At 45.3% G+C, this 22,288-nt stretch overlaps 1 protein-coding gene across 1 annotated transcript in view; it reads left to right on the top strand.

Annotated features, from left to right (window-relative positions):
* SHROOM3 (shroom family member 3) overlaps positions 1 to 22,288 on the top strand; it is a 242,243-nt gene that overhangs the window by 191,687 nt on the left and 28,268 nt on the right. The window contains exons 4-5 of the mRNA XM_081813144.1: positions 13,523 to 13,654; positions 19,300 to 22,095. Coding sequence (XP_081669270.1) covers positions 13,523 to 13,654; positions 19,300 to 22,095 — 2,928 coding nt within the window. The remainder of the gene's footprint in view (positions 1 to 13,522; positions 13,655 to 19,299; positions 22,096 to 22,288) is intronic.

Raw genomic sequence — 22,288 nt, 5'->3', positions numbered from 1 at the left:
GGGGAATTCCACAGTTAAGTATTTCGGTTTCTCACAAGGAATGATTATCTGTGTACTAAAAGCCAAGTTCTTCTCTATTCTCATTGCCAACACTTGTTTGAAGAGAAGGAACCTGTGAATATATTCTCAGTTTTAAAGACAAGGTGTGGTCTTCTCATTGAACTTTGAATTTAAATGAAGAGTTTATTGAGATTGCCAATCGTACATTATGTAAGTCCATCACAGTTGCAGGTGTAAATGCTTATCTTTTCCCTATTCACAATCATTTGAGTCAGCTTTTATTCTTTTTTGTTTTAAGATCTTATTTATTTGAGAGAAAGAAGAGAGATAACGAGCAGGGGGAGGGGCGGAGGGAGAAGCAGGCTCCCCACTGAGCAGGGAGCCTGACATGGGCTGGGTCCTGGGATCATGACCTGAGCCGAAGGCAGACGCTTAACCGACTGAGCCACCCAGGCGCCCCTGAATCAGCTTTTATTCTTACATAATCTTGATTCAAGGTTTTTGTTCAGAGCTATGCTTAATGCCAATGCTTGCTTCTAGGGATACTATTACTTAAAAGAACCTGTGGCATATGGAAAAGAGGATGTGGCAGTCATGGTAATGTTCTAGATCTCAAGGTGATTTAAATATTTATTACTACAGGAATTCATCTTGCTTTTATACCATGTAAAAGGTAAAAAAAAGAAAATATGAACTGCTTATATTATAGAACACAGAGAGAGAGGGATCACAAGGCTGGTTTTTCAAGTTTTATTTGGCATTCTTTCACTTGAAAGTGAATAAGAGAGAAGCATTCTTCGGAGTTGTATTATTTTCTCCCCCACCAGTGTCAGGTTATGTGAGTTGTGGTGGTAGTCGAACTCCCGTTGTAAAATTTATTATGAAGATATTGGTAGGGTAGGCACTGAGGGGCTGGAGCAAGTATTCCGAAAGCTTTCAGCCTGTCTTCTTTTCATTCAGGTTTCTATAATATTTAAAAGCGTTCGTTTAGTGAACAATCCCTTTCTGGTACGATTCTAAAATGTAGATTCTTTTGACCACTGTTGAAGATTTTTCCCTAACATGAATTCTTTCTGTCCTTTCCTTTGTTTTTTTGTTGTCTTTAATTGCTTATTTGTGGCCTCATTCTTGAAATGACAAGAAAGTGAATTAGAGAAGAGAAAAACAATGCAATGCATCATACTTACCCCCAAAGAGAATTCAGTTTCTTTAGTGTTAGAGGTTTGGGGGCCATCTATTTGTTTTTGTTTAATGGAATAGTATTTGGAAAAAAGTAACTTCCAAAAGGTAAGGCTTTTGCCTCACAAAAAACAAACAAAAAAGAAACAAAAAAACTTTCTTCACTTGTTTTGGCAAATGAAATTCGATTTATACTTTGGGGGGCACCTGCGTGGCTCAGTCGGTTAAGTGTCTGCCTTCAGCTCAGGTCATGATCCCAGGGTCCTGGGATCCAGGCCCACATCGGGCTCCCTGCTCAGTGGGGAGTCTGCTTCTCCCTCTCCCTCTCCCTGCCGCTCCCCCTGCTTGTGCTCTCTCTCTCTCTCTGTCAAATAAATAAATAAAATCTTTAAAAAATTTATACTTTTGCATTATATAAAAATTAGCTTAATTTTGAAATACCTTAGTTGGTATTTGGACTCCTTTAAACTCCAGAGGACGATCTTGTGTGGGTTTATACACAAAGGAGGAGGAGTGTGTCCAGCTACAGTGGTAGCGTACCCTTCCCCTCCTGCCTCTCAGCCCTGCAGCCCACTGGGTGGAGGGGAAGAGCCATGCACACCTTTTATTGTGCCCTGCTGAACTGCTTCTGATTTATCCAACAAGAGTCCTCTGGCAGAGACCTCAAGCAACTTCTCCTTACAGGTGGCAGTAATTCAGGGGCACACACAATATTTCTGGTTCTCTGCAACTATCTGACACTCTCTGAGATCCATGAGTATGTTTGTGGGTGTCTGTGTGGAAGATAAAAACAAACCAGCATGGAAATGATTTATCTGAGCTCTAGCTACATATTCTATGGCACAGAGAAGTAGAGAAGAAAATTCTAAAATCATAATATCTGCTATCTGAAGAAATTGGTAAGAGCCAGTCCCTCCTTCCTTCCTCCAACAAATAAAATGTCTGATCGCAAATTGAGATTTGAGAAGAATAAATTATTGATAATTAGAACTTAGGCTATTCTATGGTAATTGAATTTTGAAAGTCAGTGAAAGACAAAATGAATGCTATTACAGATCGGAGCTGTTACGGTGTTTGCATCAACTTCTGCCATGGCTTATTTGCACACGTTGAAGTATGGGCAGGAGAGTTGACTATTCTGATTCCTCAGAGTTGAGAGGAGGAGGGTAGAAAGAGAGGGCTATTGAGAAAAAGACATTTCAACACCATCACCCACCCCCATTGCCAGTCCCTCTTCTTTACGATAATAGTCTTCTTTTGTCATCGATAAAATTTAAATCTTTTTGGGGCGCCTGGGTGGCTCAGATGGTTGAGCATCTGCCTTCGGCTCAGGTCATGATCTCAGGGTCCTGGGATCGAGTCCTGCATCGGGCTTCCTGCTCCTTGGGAGCCTGCTTCTCCCTCTGCCTCTCTCTCTCTGTCTCTCATGAATAAATAAATAAAATCTTTAAAAAAAAAAATTTTTTTTAAAAATTTAAATCTTTTCAAAAACATGTCAGAATAGAGAGTGGGGAAGAGATAAACCAGTAGTGAAAGAATGTTGGGATAGGTGTAAGGAGTGGGATAAAGCATCTTACTAGAAAAGGTTTTTCATCTTTTATGCACATTTTAGATGTTAGAGGCTTCTGTCGGTCAGTTAGCACACTTCACTCTTACTTGTGTGTGATTCCGTTGTCACAGCCAGAAGTCCCCAGGGTATATTATCAGGATGTGACATTTAAAAAGAACTCTCTTTCCAGAAAGGATTGTGTTGCTATGGGGTTATATTACCTAATGCATACCTTTCTACCCACTGAACCACTTGTTTAAGACACAGATGTTAGTGAGGCAATTATAAAAGCCTTAGAAAATTTTGCTTGGATTTTTCTGTGAATCCGAAAAGTCTGAAATACAGCCTTGAAGAGGCTGTAGTCCTAGAAACTGGAGGCTAAGGGTGCTTTAAGGGGGGTAAAGGATTTCTCAAAAACAATGTCTTTGACAACAGTGTGTGAATGCACAATTACCACCTTTCTTTTTTTTCTTTTTTTTTTTTTTTTGTATTTTGGAAGATAGGCTTTTTCAACTCTTTAAAAATTTTGACAGCTTTTCTCTGTCCTGTGAACATGTAGAAAACTGATCTCAATATAGGGTAATTTTTATTGCAGAGAGAGTGCCATCTGGATCTATGGAATGAAACAATGTTATGAGTACAGCTCAGTTTGCTTGGCTTGGTCATCGTTTTCTTTTCTTTTTTTTTTTTTTTTAGATTTTATCTATTTATTTGACAGAGAGATAGAGCCAGAGTACGAGTGGAGGGAATGACAGAGGGAGAAGCAGGCTCTCCGCTGAGCAGGGACCCCGATGCGGGGCTCGATCCCAGGACCCTGGGATCATGACCTGAGCCGAAGGCAGATGCTGAACCATCTGAGCCACCAAGGCTCCCCTGGTCATCGTTTTCAATTGCTAAATATTTTTGTCATCAGTATTTGGGGCCTATCATTGTCCTGTAAACAGGAAATGCCTAAAAGGGCATTGTTGTTCCTATCATCTGTTCTACCACTCTACAGATATAATCTCCCCCCCCCCAAGTACTTGTACAGTGACATTTAATTGTTCATATTGAGTTTGCTTCCTCTTTAAAGTTACGTGAAAGGGGCAATTTAGCATTTACTAGCAAAACCGCAAGTGCCAATTTTGATCCAACAATTCTACTGGGAATTTCTGCCGTGATATGTCAGCATAGATAGAAAACAGTGTATGGGCGTGGTTATTCACTGAAGCATTATTTGTAATAGCAAAAGACTGGAAATCAAAAAGTATCTACAGAAAGGGTCTGGTTAAATAAATATGATATATGCACAGAAGGGAATATGAGGCAGCCAAAAGGAAAAAATGGCACAAGGAAACTTAAGTCCTGAAGAGATATGGGGAGTGCAGGCTGGGAATCGTGGAGTAAGACTTCTCAGTGGCTTTGATCTTTTTTTATTTTAAACTATATGAATTAATTACCTATTCAAAAGAACACCTGAAATAAATGGGAAAATATTAAGACTTGATTAATTTTGGTGATGAGTACATGGGTGTTCTTTATATGAATATGTTTGAAGTACTTTATAATTTTAAAAACAGATGAGGAAAAATAGCAGTGACACACAAAAAGAACCTTAGGAAACCTGCTTTACCCTGGTCCAAGCACATGGTGCTCAGTGAGTATATTAGGAAGACCCCCTCGACCCAAATCCATGACACATTAATTCAAATAGACCTAATTTGCAGAATATATTGATATATTGGGGTTTTTTGGGGGGGGTGGTTAAGACCAGAACCTTGTTAAGTTGGACTTGGTCATCTGTTAAAGCTTATCGTGCACTAAACGGACGATGGATGGGCAGGTAGGTAGGTTAGTGAGTAGATTAGAAAATGGGATGTTTTATTTGGTAGTTCTGGTAGTCTCCTTTGTATTCTTACATATTCAACTCATGTCCAGGTGATAACTGGCATGGTTTTAGCATGTTGGTGCGCCCAGAAGAGTCGACACAAAGTGTCAGTCATAACAGCTTTCAAAGCACAGCATCAACGAAAAAATGAACTCTAGCTCTTAGAATTTTTTATGTTCCGAGTTAAGGCTCTCACCTTCTCCATTTATCCCACTAAGCATACCAATCCTTTGAGGTCATGTGAAGTCCCACTCTACCTCTAGGCCATTTGGCCAACTTCAGACCCTGTTCTTGACCGTGAGCAGCATGTGAGTTGTTTGATGCTTATATCCCAAATCCCTTTAGATCCACATGGCCCAGTATGATCTGATGACTTCTCCTGCCGTCTGCTCTTCACTCCGGTCACACATCCATGCTAAATATTCTGCCCCCCTCTCTTGCATAGTTGACTCTCATCATTTAGATCTTGGTTCAAATGTCATTCTCAAAGAGGCTGTTCCTGATCCAAAAGCAGACACCCTCAGTCACACTCTCACAGTACCCAGTTTTATTGCCTTCGGAACTCTTAGAACTGTATGAAAATATCCTGTATATTTGCTTATTGTCTGTCTCTCTACTCTGCCCGGCAGACCTTTTTGCTTAGATGTTAAGAGCGCAGGCTCTGGGGACAAATGTGTGAGTTTAATACCAGCTCTGCCCCTCACCACCCTTGTGACTGTGGACAAGTTGCTTAGTTTTTTGTTTTTGTTTTTTTTTAAGATTTTATTTATTTATTTGACACAGAGAGAGCACAAGTAGGTAAGAGAGGCAGGCAGAGGGGGAGAAGCAGACTCCCTGCTGAGCAGGGAGCCCGATGAGGGACTCCATCCCAGGATCCTGGGATCATGATCTAAGCCAAAGGCAGACACTTAACCAACTGAGCCACCCAGGTGTCCCAAGTTGCTTAGTTTTTCTTATTTACTTCATTTTCTCATTAATTGCCCTGTAACATAAAGACAGTACAAAGAGTGAGAAAACACACACCAAGTGTCTACAATGGGCTTGGCACTCAGCAGGCACTGAAATATTTTTTGAATCTATAAATAATGATTCTGTTTAATACTTTTTCTTGCATCTAAGGCTCCCCAACAAGATTATAAACTCCTGTGGCCATGTGTGACCTCTCAGAACTCCAACTAGAATTCATCAAGGTAGAAGGCACATAGTAGGTGATCGGTGAATACAGCTTGCAATACCTGAACTTGATTATAGATTTCTCAGAAATATGCTCTGCATTCCTGAATCAGTGTTAGGGCACAATCATCTAGGAAGGACATCATGTCACTTGTTAGCTCCAGTTCCATCAGCCTACCCATCCCACGCAGTTGAGCTTCCTTGTTTGTGGTCAGGAATGCAACAAAAGAGCTTTGTTTGAATTATGCCCACACACAAAACTTGGTTTGCTCAAATTTTAAAATTAAAAGAGCCTTCTGACTCTTTTTGATATGCTCATGCTGTAATGCCCTTTAGGAAAGTATTTCCTTATCTTCTTAAAGATCAAAGTGATCCCCAAATATGAAAGCATGCCGTGCTCTTTAGGAATGTTTATTAAATTATTTGCATCATTGAAAAAGTCAGCCAACAGCTGTTTGACTTTTTTGGTTATCTCAAGATACAATGTGATATATTTGTAAAACGAGAGGCTATTTTTGAAATACTGTGCCTTTTAATAGGTAATACGTATGCATGGTACACAATTCAAAAGTTACAGAAAAAAGAATATACAGTGAAAAATAAATTTTCCTCCCAGAGGCAGTCATTGTTTCTAGTTTCACAAGCATCACTCTGGAATATTCTCTACACTAATAAACATAGAAGGAGTTACATATATTTGCCCCTTCTGTACTTCAGCATGCTGTACTCACAGGGCCACACCTTACTGTCATCATCTAACCATATATTTTGGAGATCTTCACATGCCAATATGAATAGAGCTACTCCATTCTTTCAATGGCCACAAAAGTATTCTGTTCTATGGATGTATTGCAGTGATTTAACGAGTCTGCTACTGATGAGCATTTAGCTTGTTTTTCAATCTTTTGATAGATATGTTATTTAAAACATTTTTTCCTAGATGTTGCCAAACTGTTCTTTCTTCAGGTTGTGCTGATGTATATATATTCCCCTTAGCAAGGCATGAGAGTTGGTGGGCTAGATTTCGGTCCTCTTTTTCATTGTTCTTTTCCCTCATTTCATCACTTAACTGTCCATGTGGAAGAATCTTATAAAGAAAAGACTTATCTCTGAAGCCTTCTTCCAACATACATGTTTTTGTTTTTGTCTTTTAGGACCTTTTGATTGTTTAAAGATCTCTCTGTTCTTAATGTTTTAGGTCTGTGAGGAGATCTGACACCCCACCCCAGGGCAAGTAGTTACCTCTCCAAGCTCCAGAGAAAAAAGCTCCCCAAGTTGGGTTTCCGATCTTGGCATTGCAAGTCTTGGACATTTGTTTTATCTTTACTGTAGGAATTATTTCTTTGTGATTTATTATTTACTGTAGGAACTGCCTCATTTGGTCTGGCTACATGGATGTAAGCTCCTTAAGGGCAGGACCCTATCTTAGTCATTAATTCTTTGAAATATCTCTTGTCAAGTTTCAACTCTTCTAGTATTCACTGTTGTGCTCCTTGAGCCCCAACCCACCACATTCAACCCCCTCAGTTTTCCCTCCTCTGGCATCATCATGAGAATAGAGGACACGGTGCGAAGTCTCTCTGATCTTCCTCTACCCCGCTGTCTTTCATACTTAGGAGCATCAACATCTTACCTCCTCCTTTCTTATTTCAGTGGATCTGGCTTTACTCCTACATAAATAAGGCTGTACTCCCCACATGCGCTCTAGAATGCCATCCCTTCCTATGTCCTCATGAGTCTTGAGGAGTGTCATCCTTTTTGTCCTGTATCCTGGAGCTCCCTGTCTCACATACACTTGCTCATACTTGTTTAAAACAAAACAGCAAGAACAAAATCATTCCCTCCCTGATCACCTCTAGATTTCTAGCTACCATCCTCTTTCTCTCCTTTAGAGCCAAGTGTTTAAAAGAATGATCTGCCCTTGCTGTTTCCGTTTTCTCTCTCATTCCCCTCTTACTCCACCCTAGTCAGGCGTCTGCCCCCCTGCAGTTCCACAGCAAAGACTTACTAGTTGTCAAATCCACTGCACATGCATCCACCCTCATCAAACTGCCTTCTCGGTAGCAGTTGGAATGGCTGGTAGTTCCTCCTCCTTATTCTCTCCACTAGGAACCTGTGAAACTCCTGTACTCTCCCTAGTTTTTCTATTTCTCTAGAAGCTTTTTCTTGGGCTTCTCCCTTGGCTTCCTCTCCCCTAATTCGTAATGGTTCTCAAAGATCCATCCTTTAACTCCTTCCTTTGTCTCCCTATGCATTCTCCCCAAGCAACTTGCCTTTTCTCAAAGGCCATGTGTCTTTATGAATCCTCATATCTAAATGCAGCCCAGGCTTCAGTCCTCTAGACCCTCCTCCCTGCCATATTCCTCCGTGGGAAAACTCCACAGGCTCCTCATATTTGCATGCCCCAGAGCGAGCCAACCACTTCCCCACTCAGGTTCCCTCCTCCCTCTCTCTATTCCCACCTCCTCCATCTAATGTTCTTGATATAAGTTAATTTTATTATCATTCTAGCTCAAGCTAGAAACATAAACACCATCCTTCCTCCTTGGCTATCCTCCCTTCCACACCACCTACATCCAAGTAGTTGCTGGCTGGGCATTCTCTTTAAGTTCACTGCCCACCACCTTAGTGCCAGGCCCTCAGACCCTGGCCAATAGAATAGCCTCCAATCTTGTCTCAAATTTATTCTCCTTGTTATTGGCGATTTCTTACTGATACCTGTATTTGAACATGCCCTTCCCTGGCTAAGGTTATTTGGTGGTTTCTAAATCCATAGGATACTGTCCAAACCTTTTAGTAAGGTCTGTTAAGATCTAGCCCCTCCCACCTCTTCACCTTTATCTACTGCTCTTCCCTTACTCATCATCTCCTTCCCAGCTTCTCTGAGTTGTTTTACCATTTGCTTGCACATTTCCATGCATTTGTTGTGCTATTTCTTCTAGCCGGATGGCCTTCCCTTCCTTTTCCCATCCTCTTCCATCTAGGAAATCTTTCATGATGTAGGTAAAAGTGAAGCTTTCTTGACCTCACCCCACAGTGTTAGTGAGTCCCTCCTCTGTGTTCGCCAGGCATCTTGTACGGGTCTCTATTATGGAACCCATCTCATCGCAGTTAACTTCGCTGTCATCCTCTATATTGTGAATTATTTGGGTCTCATGATACTTTGTTGTTCTTTGTATCCCCAGTGCCAGCATAGTGGCTGGGATATAGAAAGTGTCCTTGGATGTCCCCTGAACGAATGGGAAAGAAACCAAGGAAACGTCTGGATAGGTTACATTTTTTAAAAAGCTTTGCTCTTGGGCGCCTGGGTGGCTCAGTTGGTTAAGCAACTGCCTTCGGCTCAGGTCATGATCCTGGAGTCCCTGGATCGAGTCCCGCATCGGGCTCCCTGCTCGGCAGGGAGTCTGCTTCTCCCTCTGACCCTCCCGACCCTCCCCCCCTCATGCTCTCTCTCTCAGTCTCTCTCTCAAATAAATAAAAAAATCTTTAAAAAAAAAAAAAAAAAAAAGCTTTGCTCTTGTCTTCAAAGCACAAAGAAAAATTTTCCTCCCTTAAAACAGCTCCATCTGTCTTCATTGTTCTATGGAGAGCCTCTTGTACACTTGGGAGTCTGATTCAAAACTTCCAGCAAGATGTCTGATCCTTCATGAAGGTGGTGTACCAACTGATATAGGAAGTCTGGGTAGCTATATTGTGCTTAGGGCACCTCCCCTTTTCTTTCCTGGGAGGTATCAGTCTAGAGGGCTTCTCTGGAACCCTTGAAATTGTCAGTAAACAGTAGCTCACACCTCATCTCCTTGACTAGAAGAGGGATCTTTCTGTGGCACCTGTGGAATTTATCAGGGCCTGTCCATTTCTCTTGGGTTGGAAAGACTTGTCAGCACCCAGTCTTTGTAGGCATGGTCAGATGTGGTTGGTGGATGAAGCTGCCAAAGAGTCATCCCCAGCATTACCACACTCAGGTGTCAGGACAAGTTCGCTCTTTAGCTACACCCATTGGCTTCTCGAAGCCCGTCCCTAGTCACAGGGCTCGCTAGCATCTTACTCTGAGAGGGGTCCTGCCAACTCCTCCCACTGAGGTAACCAGAACACGAGATGGGAAGATGACAGTGTTTCTTTCTCCTTATGTATTTTGGACCCATTTGGATCATTTGGACCCATATGAAGTGTCTCCAGGTGCCTCATGCAAAAGACACTTTATATTTTTTCATTAAGTTCTGTCTGGTTTTTCAGCCACATTTGTTGAGTATCTGAAGTCCTAGGTAACTGGGTTTGAATCCTGGCTATGGGACTTAGGGCTGCGTGATTTGGGCCAGCCTCTGAGGGGCTCGGTGCATCAGGAAGGATTTCTAATCACTGGATGGAACTGGAAGATAAAGCAGGAATCTAAGTCAGTGAGGAACTGGGGTTCAAGGGAGGTAGCCTGGCTTCAAGGAACTAGGTGAGGAACCTAGTTTCTGGGGGGCTGCATGTTCAAGGTCAGAGTGAGGCTAGTGGCAAAAATGCCAGACTGTGAAGACAGCCATTACCCTGGGGCTCCCTGGTGGCCTTCTGAGATGAGGAGAGGTTCAACTTTGGGGCAGTCCCAAACCCAGAGGCATGTGTTACCTGGGACCTGTTATGGGGATTAGAGAAGTAGGGGGCAAGGAGCCAGACAAATTGTAATGTTTTGCCTTCCACTGTTGGTCTCTTGTGTTTGCACCCTACTTGATCTCTTTAGGCCAAGGCTGTGTTACTACTTGCTTTCTTTCCTGGCTTCCAGGTAGGCAAGGTCTAGTCCCTCCTGGCCTGTGTCTACCTCCCTGACTAGAGGTCACAGCCATCGTCCTGCAGCTCCCTGCCTTACCACTGTGGCCAGGGTCCTTCAGGCTGCGAGCACAGTAACCCTCTGCTGTAATTATCTACTCTGGGTACTTTATTAGGGAGTTCAGAAGTGGGTGACTCATCACCATCAATAGTTCCTGCCCATTCTGCTCACCTCCACCATTCACTTCTGGCTTCTCTCTCCCCTTTCCTGTCCTGCATTGTAGATCTCTCTGGCAGGCTTGTCTCCCTATCCTCTAGTTTTCACCAATTCTTTAATAATGAATGACTGAAGATAATCATACTTAACATTTATTGAGCTCTACTATGTGCCAGGTATATTAGCTCATTTTTTATCTTACAAAAACCCTATTTATAGGTTCTGTGATAATCTGCCTTTTTCAGATGAGGAAGCTCAGAATGGTTAAGAAAGTTACCACCGGTTTTTAGCTTTTGGATTTTAGGTATCAGGATTAGAATCCAGGTTTGTCTGATAGCAGAGCTGATAACTTTTAGCCACATTTCAGCTTCTTTCTATCCCCAGCATTTTATCGAGATATTTCAGTGAGATATTTCTCACTTTCCTTGGCCTCTGTAGCAACACAGATATTAGTCTGACTATAGGTTCCTTCATTTCAATAAACACTGACAGCTAAAAATCTTGTGTGTCTGTATCCCTTGCTTTGCACAAGATCATTTTCTTATCACCCCAACCTCTCTTCAGAAAAAATATATGTATTTTTGGGGAATGATTTTCTCTCTTGGCAAATCCTCCATACTCTCTTACAGATTTTTAAAGTTGCTTCAGATTAAAATGAGGTTAATACACCCTCTTTGATTAATGTCTTTATCTTTTACATGAACAAAGGCTTATGGAGGAGAAGTAATTTATACAGGGTCGTATAGTAAGTTAATAAAGTCAGGGTGAGAACCCATGTCTGACACCTGGGCTAGTATTATTCTGATATACTTAACACTCGAAATTTTACTGGTATCAGGGGAATGAATTTTCATTTATATAACATAAGCTAATATATTTTTTCAGAAAATAGGTGGATGTACTTACAGCTTTATCATCAGTGTATCAAAATAGGTGGATGTACTTACAGCTTTATCATCAGTGTATCAAAGTGGATTCCTGGATCCCATACTCATGTTTCTAAACTGTAGAAAAATTCCTCTACAGTCAGAGAGTTCAGAAGTTTTCAGTATGAAATTCCTGATAGCTCACCTCACTTTTTTCCCAGAAAAAGGCACATTCACTCTCTCCTGACTCAGACCTTCTATAGTAGTGTAATTCTTCTTACCAAATTTATTCTTCAGTATTGCTGTTGAAGGACACCCACTTTTTCCCTTTGGCTTTGTAAACACTTTGTGTTATAAGGGCAGGATATTTAAAAGTTGAAGTCATTGACTTGCAAAATGAAAAATGACTTTTGAGAGCATCTTGCTGTTTGTTTATACCACGTAACTGAGAGCAGTGCTAACACTGAGGTAGCTGCTAATTTTTATGTAGTTCTTACCAAGAAATTAAAAGAATGTAATTTATCCAGCATCAGGATATGACAGAGGACTTCAAAATCCCCAGAAAGCTTTTTTTTTTCTTAAAGATTTTATTTATTTATTTGAGACAGAGAGAATGAGAGAGACAGAGAGCACATGAGGGGGGGAGGTCAGAGGGAGAAGCGGGCTCCCTGCGGGACTTGATACAGGGACTCCAGGATCATGACCTGAGCCGAAGGCAGTCGCTTAACCCACTGAGCCACCCAGGCGCCCTCCCCAGAAAGCTTTTTTACCATATATCCACACACAGTCTCTTGGGATGTGGGAAGGAATTATTGCTCACATTTTTATACATGGATAAACAGAGGCAACTCCGGCATTAGGTGAAGGATATGTGGGAATTTTTTTTCCAGTTTTATTGGGATATAATTGCAAAAGAACATTGTTTAAGTTTAAGGTGTACAATGTATAGATTTGTTACATTTATAAATTGCAAAATGATTCCCTCCATAGCATTAGCTACCACCTCTATCCTGTCACATAGTTAAAATTTCTTTTTTGTGGTGAGAACGTTTAAGACCTACTTTCTTAGCAACACTCAAGTATATAATATAGTAGTATTAGTTATAATCACCATCCTGTACACTAGATCCCCAGTCTTGTAAATCTTGTAGCTTGAAGTTTATACTCTTTGACCCAATCTCCAACTCCCTAGCCCCACTCTAGTCTGTTATTCTGAGTTTGTCTTTTTTAGATTCCACATAGACGTGAGATCATATATTTATCTTTCTCTGTCTGCCTATTTCACTTAGCATTATGTCTTCAGGGTCCATCCAAGTTGTTGCAAACAGCAGGATCTCCTTCCTTGTCGTGCCTGAATAATATTCCACTGTGCATGTGTGTGTGTGTGTGTGTGTACATACCACATCTTCTTTGTCCATTCATCAGTTGGTAGACATTTAGGCTGTTTCCTTATCTTGGCTCTTGTGAGTAATGCGGCAGTGAACATGGGAGTGCAGATATATCTATGAGATCCTGATTTAAATTTCTTTGGATATATACCCAGAAGTGGGGTTGCTGGATCATATGGTAGTTCTGTTTTTAATTTTTTAAAGGAACCTCCATACTGTTTTCCATAGTGACTATACCAATTTGCATTCACACCAACAGTGCACTAGGGTTTATGTAGGAATTCTTTATACTAAGTTTGCAACATTTTTATGTAAGTCTGAAATTATGTCAAAATGAAAATAAAAATATTAATAAAGCAGAGAGTAGCAATGGTTAATAAGAGAAATAAGCAGTAAGATCTACTTTCCAGTATTTACTTATTTTTGATCTCTGAGGATACAGCAGTGTTTGTTTTTAAATCTATAAATCCCATCAGTAAAGAAACTCAGCTGAGAATGCTCCTAATGTTGAGAGGTCCCTCTCCTGTAACTCCCCAGGCGCAGTGACCCTACCGGCCGACCTCACTCTTGGCATTTAACCAAATTTGGGGAGAACCAACCAGATGCCAGCATGATGCAAATAACTCCGGGCACGATTGGCACTCCTTGGCCTCAGAGATACCATTCCAGGTAAGTGGCCCCAGCTGAGACTCAGGGCTTTTCTTCTTTCCGAGGTCTTGAGAACATTTTCTTACACTCACTTCGAGTATTAAACCTCTCTACCCACCACCTTCCTCATCCTCTTAAAACTCCGAATGTATACCAGTTATCTTCATATCCTGGGCTAGACTGGCACAAAGGGAGGCCATTTGAGTTAATTACAGGGTCTGTCCATTCTGAGACACTTCTCAATTACACATGGTAACACTACTAGAAAAATTGACGAGCTTCTTCCCTCACGGCTTACTGTCCTTCTTAGCCAAATATGTATCTGCTTTTTACTGAATGATCTTATTCTTGTGTTTGAACTCCCCACTCGTTTTTATCCTTCTGTTAGGCCAGTTATCCAACTTAGCTCCAACCCAGAAAGTTAACACACTTAGGGCTGCTCAGGGTGCACATTGTCTCATGTGATATGACATGCTTTCATCTGCACCTGTAAAACACACACAGTAGTCTTAACCCCATTTTACAGAACAGGAAGTTGAAGCTTGCAGAGACTAATTTGTCCAAGGTCAAACAACTGATCAGGACCTGAGTCCAGACTCAAATCCAAGCCAGGGGTCAGAGCCATGGCCTATAACTAACTACTAGTTCTACTTGCTCTCTTTCTCTAGTCATTGTATCAGTCAAGGTTCAGTCAGAAAAAGGCAAGGCCACTGCAGTGTCATGGGAGAAGGGATGGACTATAGTAATCAGACCTGACACAGTTGAGAGGGAAGCCAAACTTGACCACCAGACATATTAAAGTACTCAGTCAGGACTCCCCTACATTTACTATGGATTCAGAATCCATACAAATTAGAATCCATCTTCTGATGCCAGCGAGTTTGACCCTGTTGCTTCAGGCTTTTTGAAAGTGCTTATATAAGGGTAATGGCAGGGATGGGAGGGTAAAGAGGATATGGGTCCTACATGCAAATGAGATGCAGGTGCTGATGGGTCAGGTGGGGGGAGGGGCAAGACTTCTGGAAGGATTACTTAACTAACAGATGGTGGCTCCACATTTGGCAAGGCCAGGACTCGGAACCCTTAACTCATGTCCAGTCAAATCAAGGGCCAATTCCTAGACTCCTCACTGATGGACGTGGCTCCCGGCACATCAGGGTAGGCTTCAGGCCACAGAAAAGAATTTCCTGGTGACCCTCCTTGTTAGACACTCCCCTCCCTTGCCCGTGTCCCTCCCACTAACCCTGAAAGAATTTATTCTTGCCATCTGGGCTCAGAGAACAGGGCCCCCAGCTGGGCGCCGCCTGCACCCAGGCATAGCACTTTCGCTCTCTGGGCCTTTGGAAGGTAAGATGTGGAGGGCCCTGCAGTGCGAAGGAAAGAAAGCATAGTGGGAAGGCACTTGGGCTTAAATCCCAACTTCACTGCTTACCAGATGAGCTTGAGCAAGTCATTTAACCTCTTTGATCTTGTTTTTCTTGTCTGTAAGATGAAATTAATAATATGTATCCCACTGGATCATAGTGAGGATTAAGCAAAACATGTAAAACATTCAGTGCAGTTCCTGGAACGTAATAAGCACTCAATAATTACAATTACAATAATTAGGCTGAAGACTTATCAGAGGCACAGTGAAACCTGATAATAAATTTCAAGGTTAATAGCATAAACCGGCACGCACATAAAATGCAATTGTGTATTAGCAGAGTGCTCCTCAACAGTGGGGCCCTGTGCAGCCTCCTAACGCCTCACCTCCCCAGGAGGCCCTGAACCTGCTCATACTGTAACCTAAAACACATGAGCAGAAGGTAAGACTGCTGCAGTTGGTGCTCAGAAGAGCTGCCTCCAGCACTAAGAGAGTTGGCCACTGGAGAACTGTGCAGCTGGTGATAGAAGAGTAGCGCTCTGAAGGCTGCGTGTCCGCACCTCCCGTGTCCTCTGCCCCGTCCCAACCTCCACAGGGAGTCAGGCAGGTGGATCCATCACTGCGCTTCTAATGCAAGCTTCAGGACAGATGCCGCCGAGCTTTGCACAAAGGACCACGTAGGGTACGAGGACAAAGGCAAGCTCACGTTCCCCACAGCGCTACAGACCTGAGGATTCTCTTCTTCGCCAGCACAGGTCACGCTGTGGTCTGTTAGGTCCACGCCTCAGGCTTGCAGCGCTGACAGATGCCTCACCCCAACTCCGTGTTCTCTCAGAGGGCCTGATGTGGGTGGCTGTCGGTGGAGACGCGCTCCAGGCACCTTTCCAAGGAGCACAGTAACGTCCAGTGGTCTGGTGCGCCAAACCAGCTGTTTGGCATCCCTCTGACAGCCTTCCTTTGGTTCTAGAAGCCCAATCTCAGTCCTGAGTTTATGGATCTGTTTCTCATATAGAAGCTGGCGCACCAGGGAGCTTAGGGGAGAGGGAAGCACAGGACAAGTGATTTTAAGTGCCTGCAAGCTGGTTTAGATCTGGATTTCATCGGCTTCCTGTCAGACCTGGCTCACGGTCTTTTTTGCTGTCCTGCAGAACTCTCACACAACGGTCCTCAGTATTAAAGTATACTTCAGAAGAGATCTGGAAAAGTCATGTAATCTAGCCCCTCAGCGGAGGCTGAAATAACAGTATCAAAATGCTGAAGAACCAGTACTACCTCTCAGGTGATTTCTGGTTACTAGGGGTATAATACTGAACAAGACCGAAAAAGCGCCCACCTTATAATATTTGTTGACCAAGGTCTGTTCCATGGATTAATCATCCATTAGATGCTCCTTGGAAAAAAGTTCCTAGGATCAAATTAATTTAGAAGACACTGTTTAGTATAGTTTCCTTTTAGAACATCACATGAACAATAGTTTATTAAAGACTCAGAAGTCTTACAGCAAATAGAATTAATTTACTTAGCTCGGCATTTTCCAAACATTTCATCATCTAAGGAATCCACATTCTATGAGTGCACTTTAGAAAATGTTTTCATACACTTGTTTTGTGCTCTTTGCTGTGTGTTTTAAGTATTTACAAAATACATGTAAACACACAAAAGAGTAATATAAGAATTATAAGTAATATTATAAGACTACGTGGATCGACCACAAAAGTAACATTTTGTCATATTTGCTTCAGATCTTAAGCATTACAGACACCGTTGAAGTCTCTCTCATATAATGAAAGGGATATAAGGTAATGTCAAGTAGTGGTAAGTACTATGAAGGAAATAAGCAGAGTAACAAGTGGTAAGGATGGGGGAGATGCTCTTTAGATGCTCTTGCGTTCAGGAAGTCTTCTCCCAAGCAGAGACTTGAATCAGGTGAAGAGCATACCATGTGGTGGGAACAGTGGGTACAAAGGCCCTAAGACACTGGAAGAGCTTTCTTGGGTTTGAATTACAGGAAGGAGGCCATTACACTGCAGTGCAGTGAGCAAGAGGGGACCAGTAGAAAATGAGGTTGGGAGCTAGCCAGACCACGATAAGAAGCTTGACACACTTACTTGACAGTAAGGCTGTCTCTGTATGGGCTGGAACTGTTCCAGGGAATGAAGACCTCATCCCAAGTTCTTCTTCCCCACCATTAAAAGTGCGATCTTGGAAGCAAGAACGGCAAAGATAATCAGAATGACGACTTCCAGAAAGTGGTGGAAGAACTCCGTAGAGGGTGATGTCAGTGCACTCGATGGCACAGCATGCCACTTGGGCCTGTTCCCCACTCAGCTTGGGAGTGGAGATTTCCAAGGGATAGCCCTCCCTGAGTAGCCCAGAGCATGTCACCATCCTCACATGGTACATTCCACCTGAGGTTTGGTGGGTTAAGTTTCCTTTAGCCACAGGATGGAACCCATTGTACCCTTGCTCTGCCTAAAGATATTTACACCAGCGATTTCGTATTTCTAGACATCTACATTTTGAGATGTTAGTAATGACGCTTCTTGCCCTTCAATCGTGAGAGTTTCAGTTATTCCGTCTCTTCGCTTTGACTTTTTGTGTGTCCCTAAGTAGATCTGAATTATCCTTTCAGTGAAAGACTGCTAAAATTCCCAGCAGTTGGGGATTAAGTGGTGCCTACCACCTGCATGGAATTGGTGAGCAAAAGGGCCATGATGGGGTATACGGCTCCCATTTCCACTCGAAGCATTAGCTCTGTATCTCCTGTTAGAAGAGATGAAGGGAAGCGTAAGTGGGTCATAGGAGATTATCCTCAACTGAGCTGTCATGTACGTTAACACAGTCTTCATTTGAAGGGGAACTGGGAAGGGGGGGAGGGGGTAAAATCTGGCAGTGACATATGCCACACCGTTGAGTGCCAGGACTGGTATCTCTAGTCTGGCTGGCTCAAGAGCTGTTCCTTCTTTTCTCCCTTGAATTTATACCTGTCCCTCCTGAAGGGGGAGGCTCCATTCAGTAAACGGACTCTGTCTAAAAAAGAAAAATTACATCCTTGAGGTGAACTGCTGAAAATGTAGTCTTCCTTGAATTCCAGTGCCAGTTTTGAGTCAGAATATGGTCCTTCCGGTCTCTTGCCATAGACCCTGGATTTAGGCCAGCCATAAAACATTATCCTATGCTTAGTCAGGAAGACACTGTATTTACTTCAATGAGATCCAGAAATATAATCATAGCCCCATGAATTTTAATAGTGCTTAAACACCTATTCATTTAAAAGTACAAAAGCTTAGCAAAAAGTTTTAGTGTTTACCCTTCTGTAGAGAATGGTGAGTCACAAACATTTGAACAGTTTCGAGATTGATTTTTGAACCACTTTACTCCTTTCTGTATGCCCTCACTCCCCCCAACATGCTGGGTGAAGTATATTTTAACATTTGTAACTAAAGCTAATTAGAAGTAATTTTGTTTTGAGGCAACTCTGGGGGATGCCATGTCAGGATTGAGAATCATTCCCCTTCCCCCAGCAGGCTCTGAAAAATCACCTGGAGGACTGTGTAAAGGAGAAGGTCTTACCTTTCTAAGTGTTTGAAGGAGGCTTTGCTCGGGCTTTGGGAAGCCATCCACAGGTGATGGACTCCTGTAATTAAGACTTCTTTTAACGCTGCCCTCTCCTGTCAGCTTTTTCTGACTTTGCCATTTCTCTGAATTTCTCTCATTCAGCTTTGTGTTTAGCTTTCTCACTACAATCAAATTGGCTCTAGTAGTAGAGATTCCAGGAAGATTGCCAGGGTATAGCCCTTCAATTCCATAAAAAGGAAAGATTAACTAAAAACACACACGTGCACACAGTCTCCCTCACCCGGTGCACGTGCCTGGTCTCTTACTAAGCTCTTCCCCTTCTTCCCACAAAGAGCCCTAAGAGACACAAAACTGCAGTCTCTCGCACTCCTCCTCCTCCTCTCTTCTTTCCTCCCCCATCGCTCATTTCTTGGCACACACAGAATGTCACTTGCAGCACGCAGCAAGTCACATCAACGTGTTGCCTCTACCCCGAGGCTGCGCGGCTTCCTCCGCGCCCCCCGTTCCGCCCCTTGCAAGCCCGGGTGATTAATTAGAGGCGCACAGGTTACAGTGTTGGGCAATTACTCCTCGTGACAACACACAAGGAGGCTGAGCAAGGCCCAGATTGGCCCTTTTCACCCACCCTTCCAAAAACCAAACATGTTGCACAAGAGTACATTTATAAGCTGGGCCCTGTGCCTGTGAGCCTCCCAAACGCTATTGTCTCCCTTTCTTCTAGCTCCTCTACCAGTGACCTCTCCAGCTTTGACCATGCTTATCTGAGGCGAAGCCCTGACCGCTGCAGTTCCCAGGGGAGCATGGAGAGCCTGGAGCCCAGTGGGGGATACCCACCCTGCCATCTTCTTTCCCCTGCCAAGTCCACTGGCAGCATTGACCAGCTCAGCCACCTCCATAACAAGAGAGACTCGGCATACAGCTCCTTCTCCACCAGTTCTAGCATCCTAGAGTACCCACCCCCTGGCATCTCTAGCCGGGAGCGGTCAGGCTCCATGGACACCACTAATGCTCGGGGTGGCCTCCTAGAAGGGATGAGGCAGGCTGACATTCGCTATGTCAAGACAGTCTATGATCCCCGGAGGGGAGTCTCGGCCGAGTATGAGGTGAACTCTTCAGCCCTCCTTCTCCAAGGGAGGGAGGCCCGAGCGTCAGCAGATGGTCAGGGCTATGATAAATGGCATAATGTTCCTCGGGGCAAGGGAGCACCACCCCCATCCTGGAGCCAGCAGTGCCCCAGTGCCTTGGAGACCACTCCTGACCTGCCTCCTAAAGTGGGCGCACCCCTGCCCCCAGCGCGGAGCGACAGTTACACAGCCTTTCGGCAGCGAGAACGACCCAGCTCGTGGTCTAGCCTCGATCAGAAGCGGTTCTGTCGGCCTCAGGCAAACCCGGCAGGCTCCCTGAAATCTCCCTTCATAGAGGAACAGCTGCATACTGTGCTAGAGAAGAGTCCAGAGAACAGCCCCCCAGCGAAGCCCAAGCACAGTTATCCCCAGAAGGCCCAACCTGGCCAACCTCTGCTGCCAACTGGCATCTACCCGGTCCCTTCTCTGGAGCCACATTTTGCCCAGGTGCCCCAGCCTTCTGTGAGTAGTAACGGCACGCTCTACCCAGCCCTGGCCAAGGAGAGTGGGTATACAGCTCCTCATGGAGCTTGTGACAAGATGGCTACCTTTGACGAGAATGGGAACCAAAATGGATCTAGCAGGCCTGGGTTTGCCTTCTACCAGCCTCTAGAACATGATTCAGTGTCCCCAGGAGAGAGGAAACCTGAAACTTCAGCCAGATGTGTCCCCTACAAAGTCCATTTCCCTTCAGTACCTGAAAATGAGGAGGATACCTCCCTGGAGAGACAGCTCACACCTCTCCGAGGCAACAGCCCACATCCCAATGAGAGAAGGAGCACCCACAGCAACAAACCATATTCTAGTTACCACAGCCTCAGATCCCCTCAGGCCTGGCAAGTGGGTGAAGACAAGAGGTCCTCCAGGCCCTCAGAGCCTTGGGAGGGTGATTTACATGAAGACCACAATGCCAACCTGCAGCAGAGGCTGGAGAGGGAAAGCCTAGGCCAGAGCCTGTCGAACAACTTTGGCAGGACCAAGCCAGGCTTTTCCTCTCTCCAAAACATTCCTGAGAGTCTAAGAGGGCAAAGCAGATTGGAGCTAGGAGGAGGAGCCCAGGAGGGCTACCTGGAGGGCTGGTCTACCTCTGTAGTCAACAGCAAGGTAGAAGACTCTGGAAGGAAAGCTGTTCCTGACCACAGGAGCCAGCTGGACAGGCCAGTCTCCTACCCAAGGCCCGAGGCAAGAACCAGTGCCTTGGCCTCTTTCCCCAGTTCAGACCCAAGGTATGAGGAGCCTCCCTCCCCACCCCACCAGCAGACATCCAGTCTGGGCAGGAGGCGGCTCAGCTCCAGCAGCACCTCCGCTCTGCAGGGCTTTCAGTATGGGAACCCCCACTGCTCCGTGCTGGAGAAGGTTTCCAAGATCGAGCAGCGAGAGCAAGGGAGCCAGAGACCCCCAAGTGTGAGCAGCTCTACTTACGGCCACAACTACAGGCCCAACAGGACGCTTGCGACTTCTAATACTTTTGGGAATGACTTTGAGGAGACAAAAGCCAATGTCCGTTTTTCTGAACCCACTGAACCCCTAGGCAATGGGGAGCAGCACTTCAAAAACGAGGAGCCAAAGGTGGAAGAGGTTTCCTGGCAGCCATATGGTCAGCAGTTGAGGCGGGGTGCCGATGTCGGCCGTGGCCCCCAACTTCACGGCAGTGAGCCCCCGAGGCGGGACCCTCACCTACTCCGCAGCCAGAGCACCTTTCAGCTCTTCGGCGAGGCGGAGAAGGAGCCCGTGTGGCTGGACGAGAGGCCCGGCACGCCCGAGTCGCCGGTGCTGGACGCCCCCTTCAGCCGTACCTACCGGAACAGCATCAAGGACGCGCAGTCCCGTGTCCTGGGGGCCACCTCCTTTCGACGCCGGGACCTCGAGCTGGGGACACCCGCAACTTCGAGACCCTGGCGCCCGCGGCCCGCCTCGGCGCACGTGGGGCTGTGGAGCCCAGAGGCAGCGGCATCCGCCTCCCCACACACCCCTCGTGAGCGGCACAGTGTGACCCCGGCCGAGGGCGACCCTGCCCGACCCGCGCCCCCTGCCGCCCGAAGGGGGCCGCGCCGCCGCCTGACCCCCGAGCAGAAGAAGCGCTCCTACTCAGAGCCTGAGAAGATGAACGAGGTGGGGATCTCGGAGGAGGCCGAGCCGGCGCCCTCGAGCCCGCAGAGGAAGGGGCTGCGTTTCCCCGAGAGCACGGTGGCGGACCGGCGCCGCATCTTCGAGCGCGACGGCAAGGCCTGCTCCACGCTCAGCCTGTCGGGCCCGGAGCTCAAGCAGTTCCAGCAGAGCGCTCTGGCCGACTACATTCAGCGCAAGACCGGCAAGCGGCCTTCCTCCGCCGCCGGCTGCGGCCTCCAGGAGCCCGGGCTGCTGCGGGAGCGCGCCCAGAGCACCTACCTGCAGCCTGGCCCCGCGGCGCCCGAAGGCCCCAGCCTCGCCTCGGCCTCCAGCCTCTGCTCCCTGCGGGAAGCCAGTCTGCAGCCCCGCAGGGAGGCCGTCCTCCTGCCGGCCGCAGCAGTGGGGGGCGCGGGGGAGTCCCCGCGGGCCCCCAGAGATCGCAGCAGCTCCTTCGCTGGAGGCCGCCTCCTAGGGGAA

This window comes from Leptonychotes weddellii, chromosome 2 (assembly GCF_054177405.1).
Source record: "Leptonychotes weddellii isolate Sample4059 chromosome 2, ASM5417740v2, whole genome shotgun sequence".
NCBI classification, from domain to species: Eukaryota; Metazoa; Chordata; class Mammalia; order Carnivora; family Phocidae; genus Leptonychotes; species Leptonychotes weddellii.
Note: the sequence above shows the minus strand (reverse complement) of the source record. Positions and strands in the feature narration are given on the sequence as shown.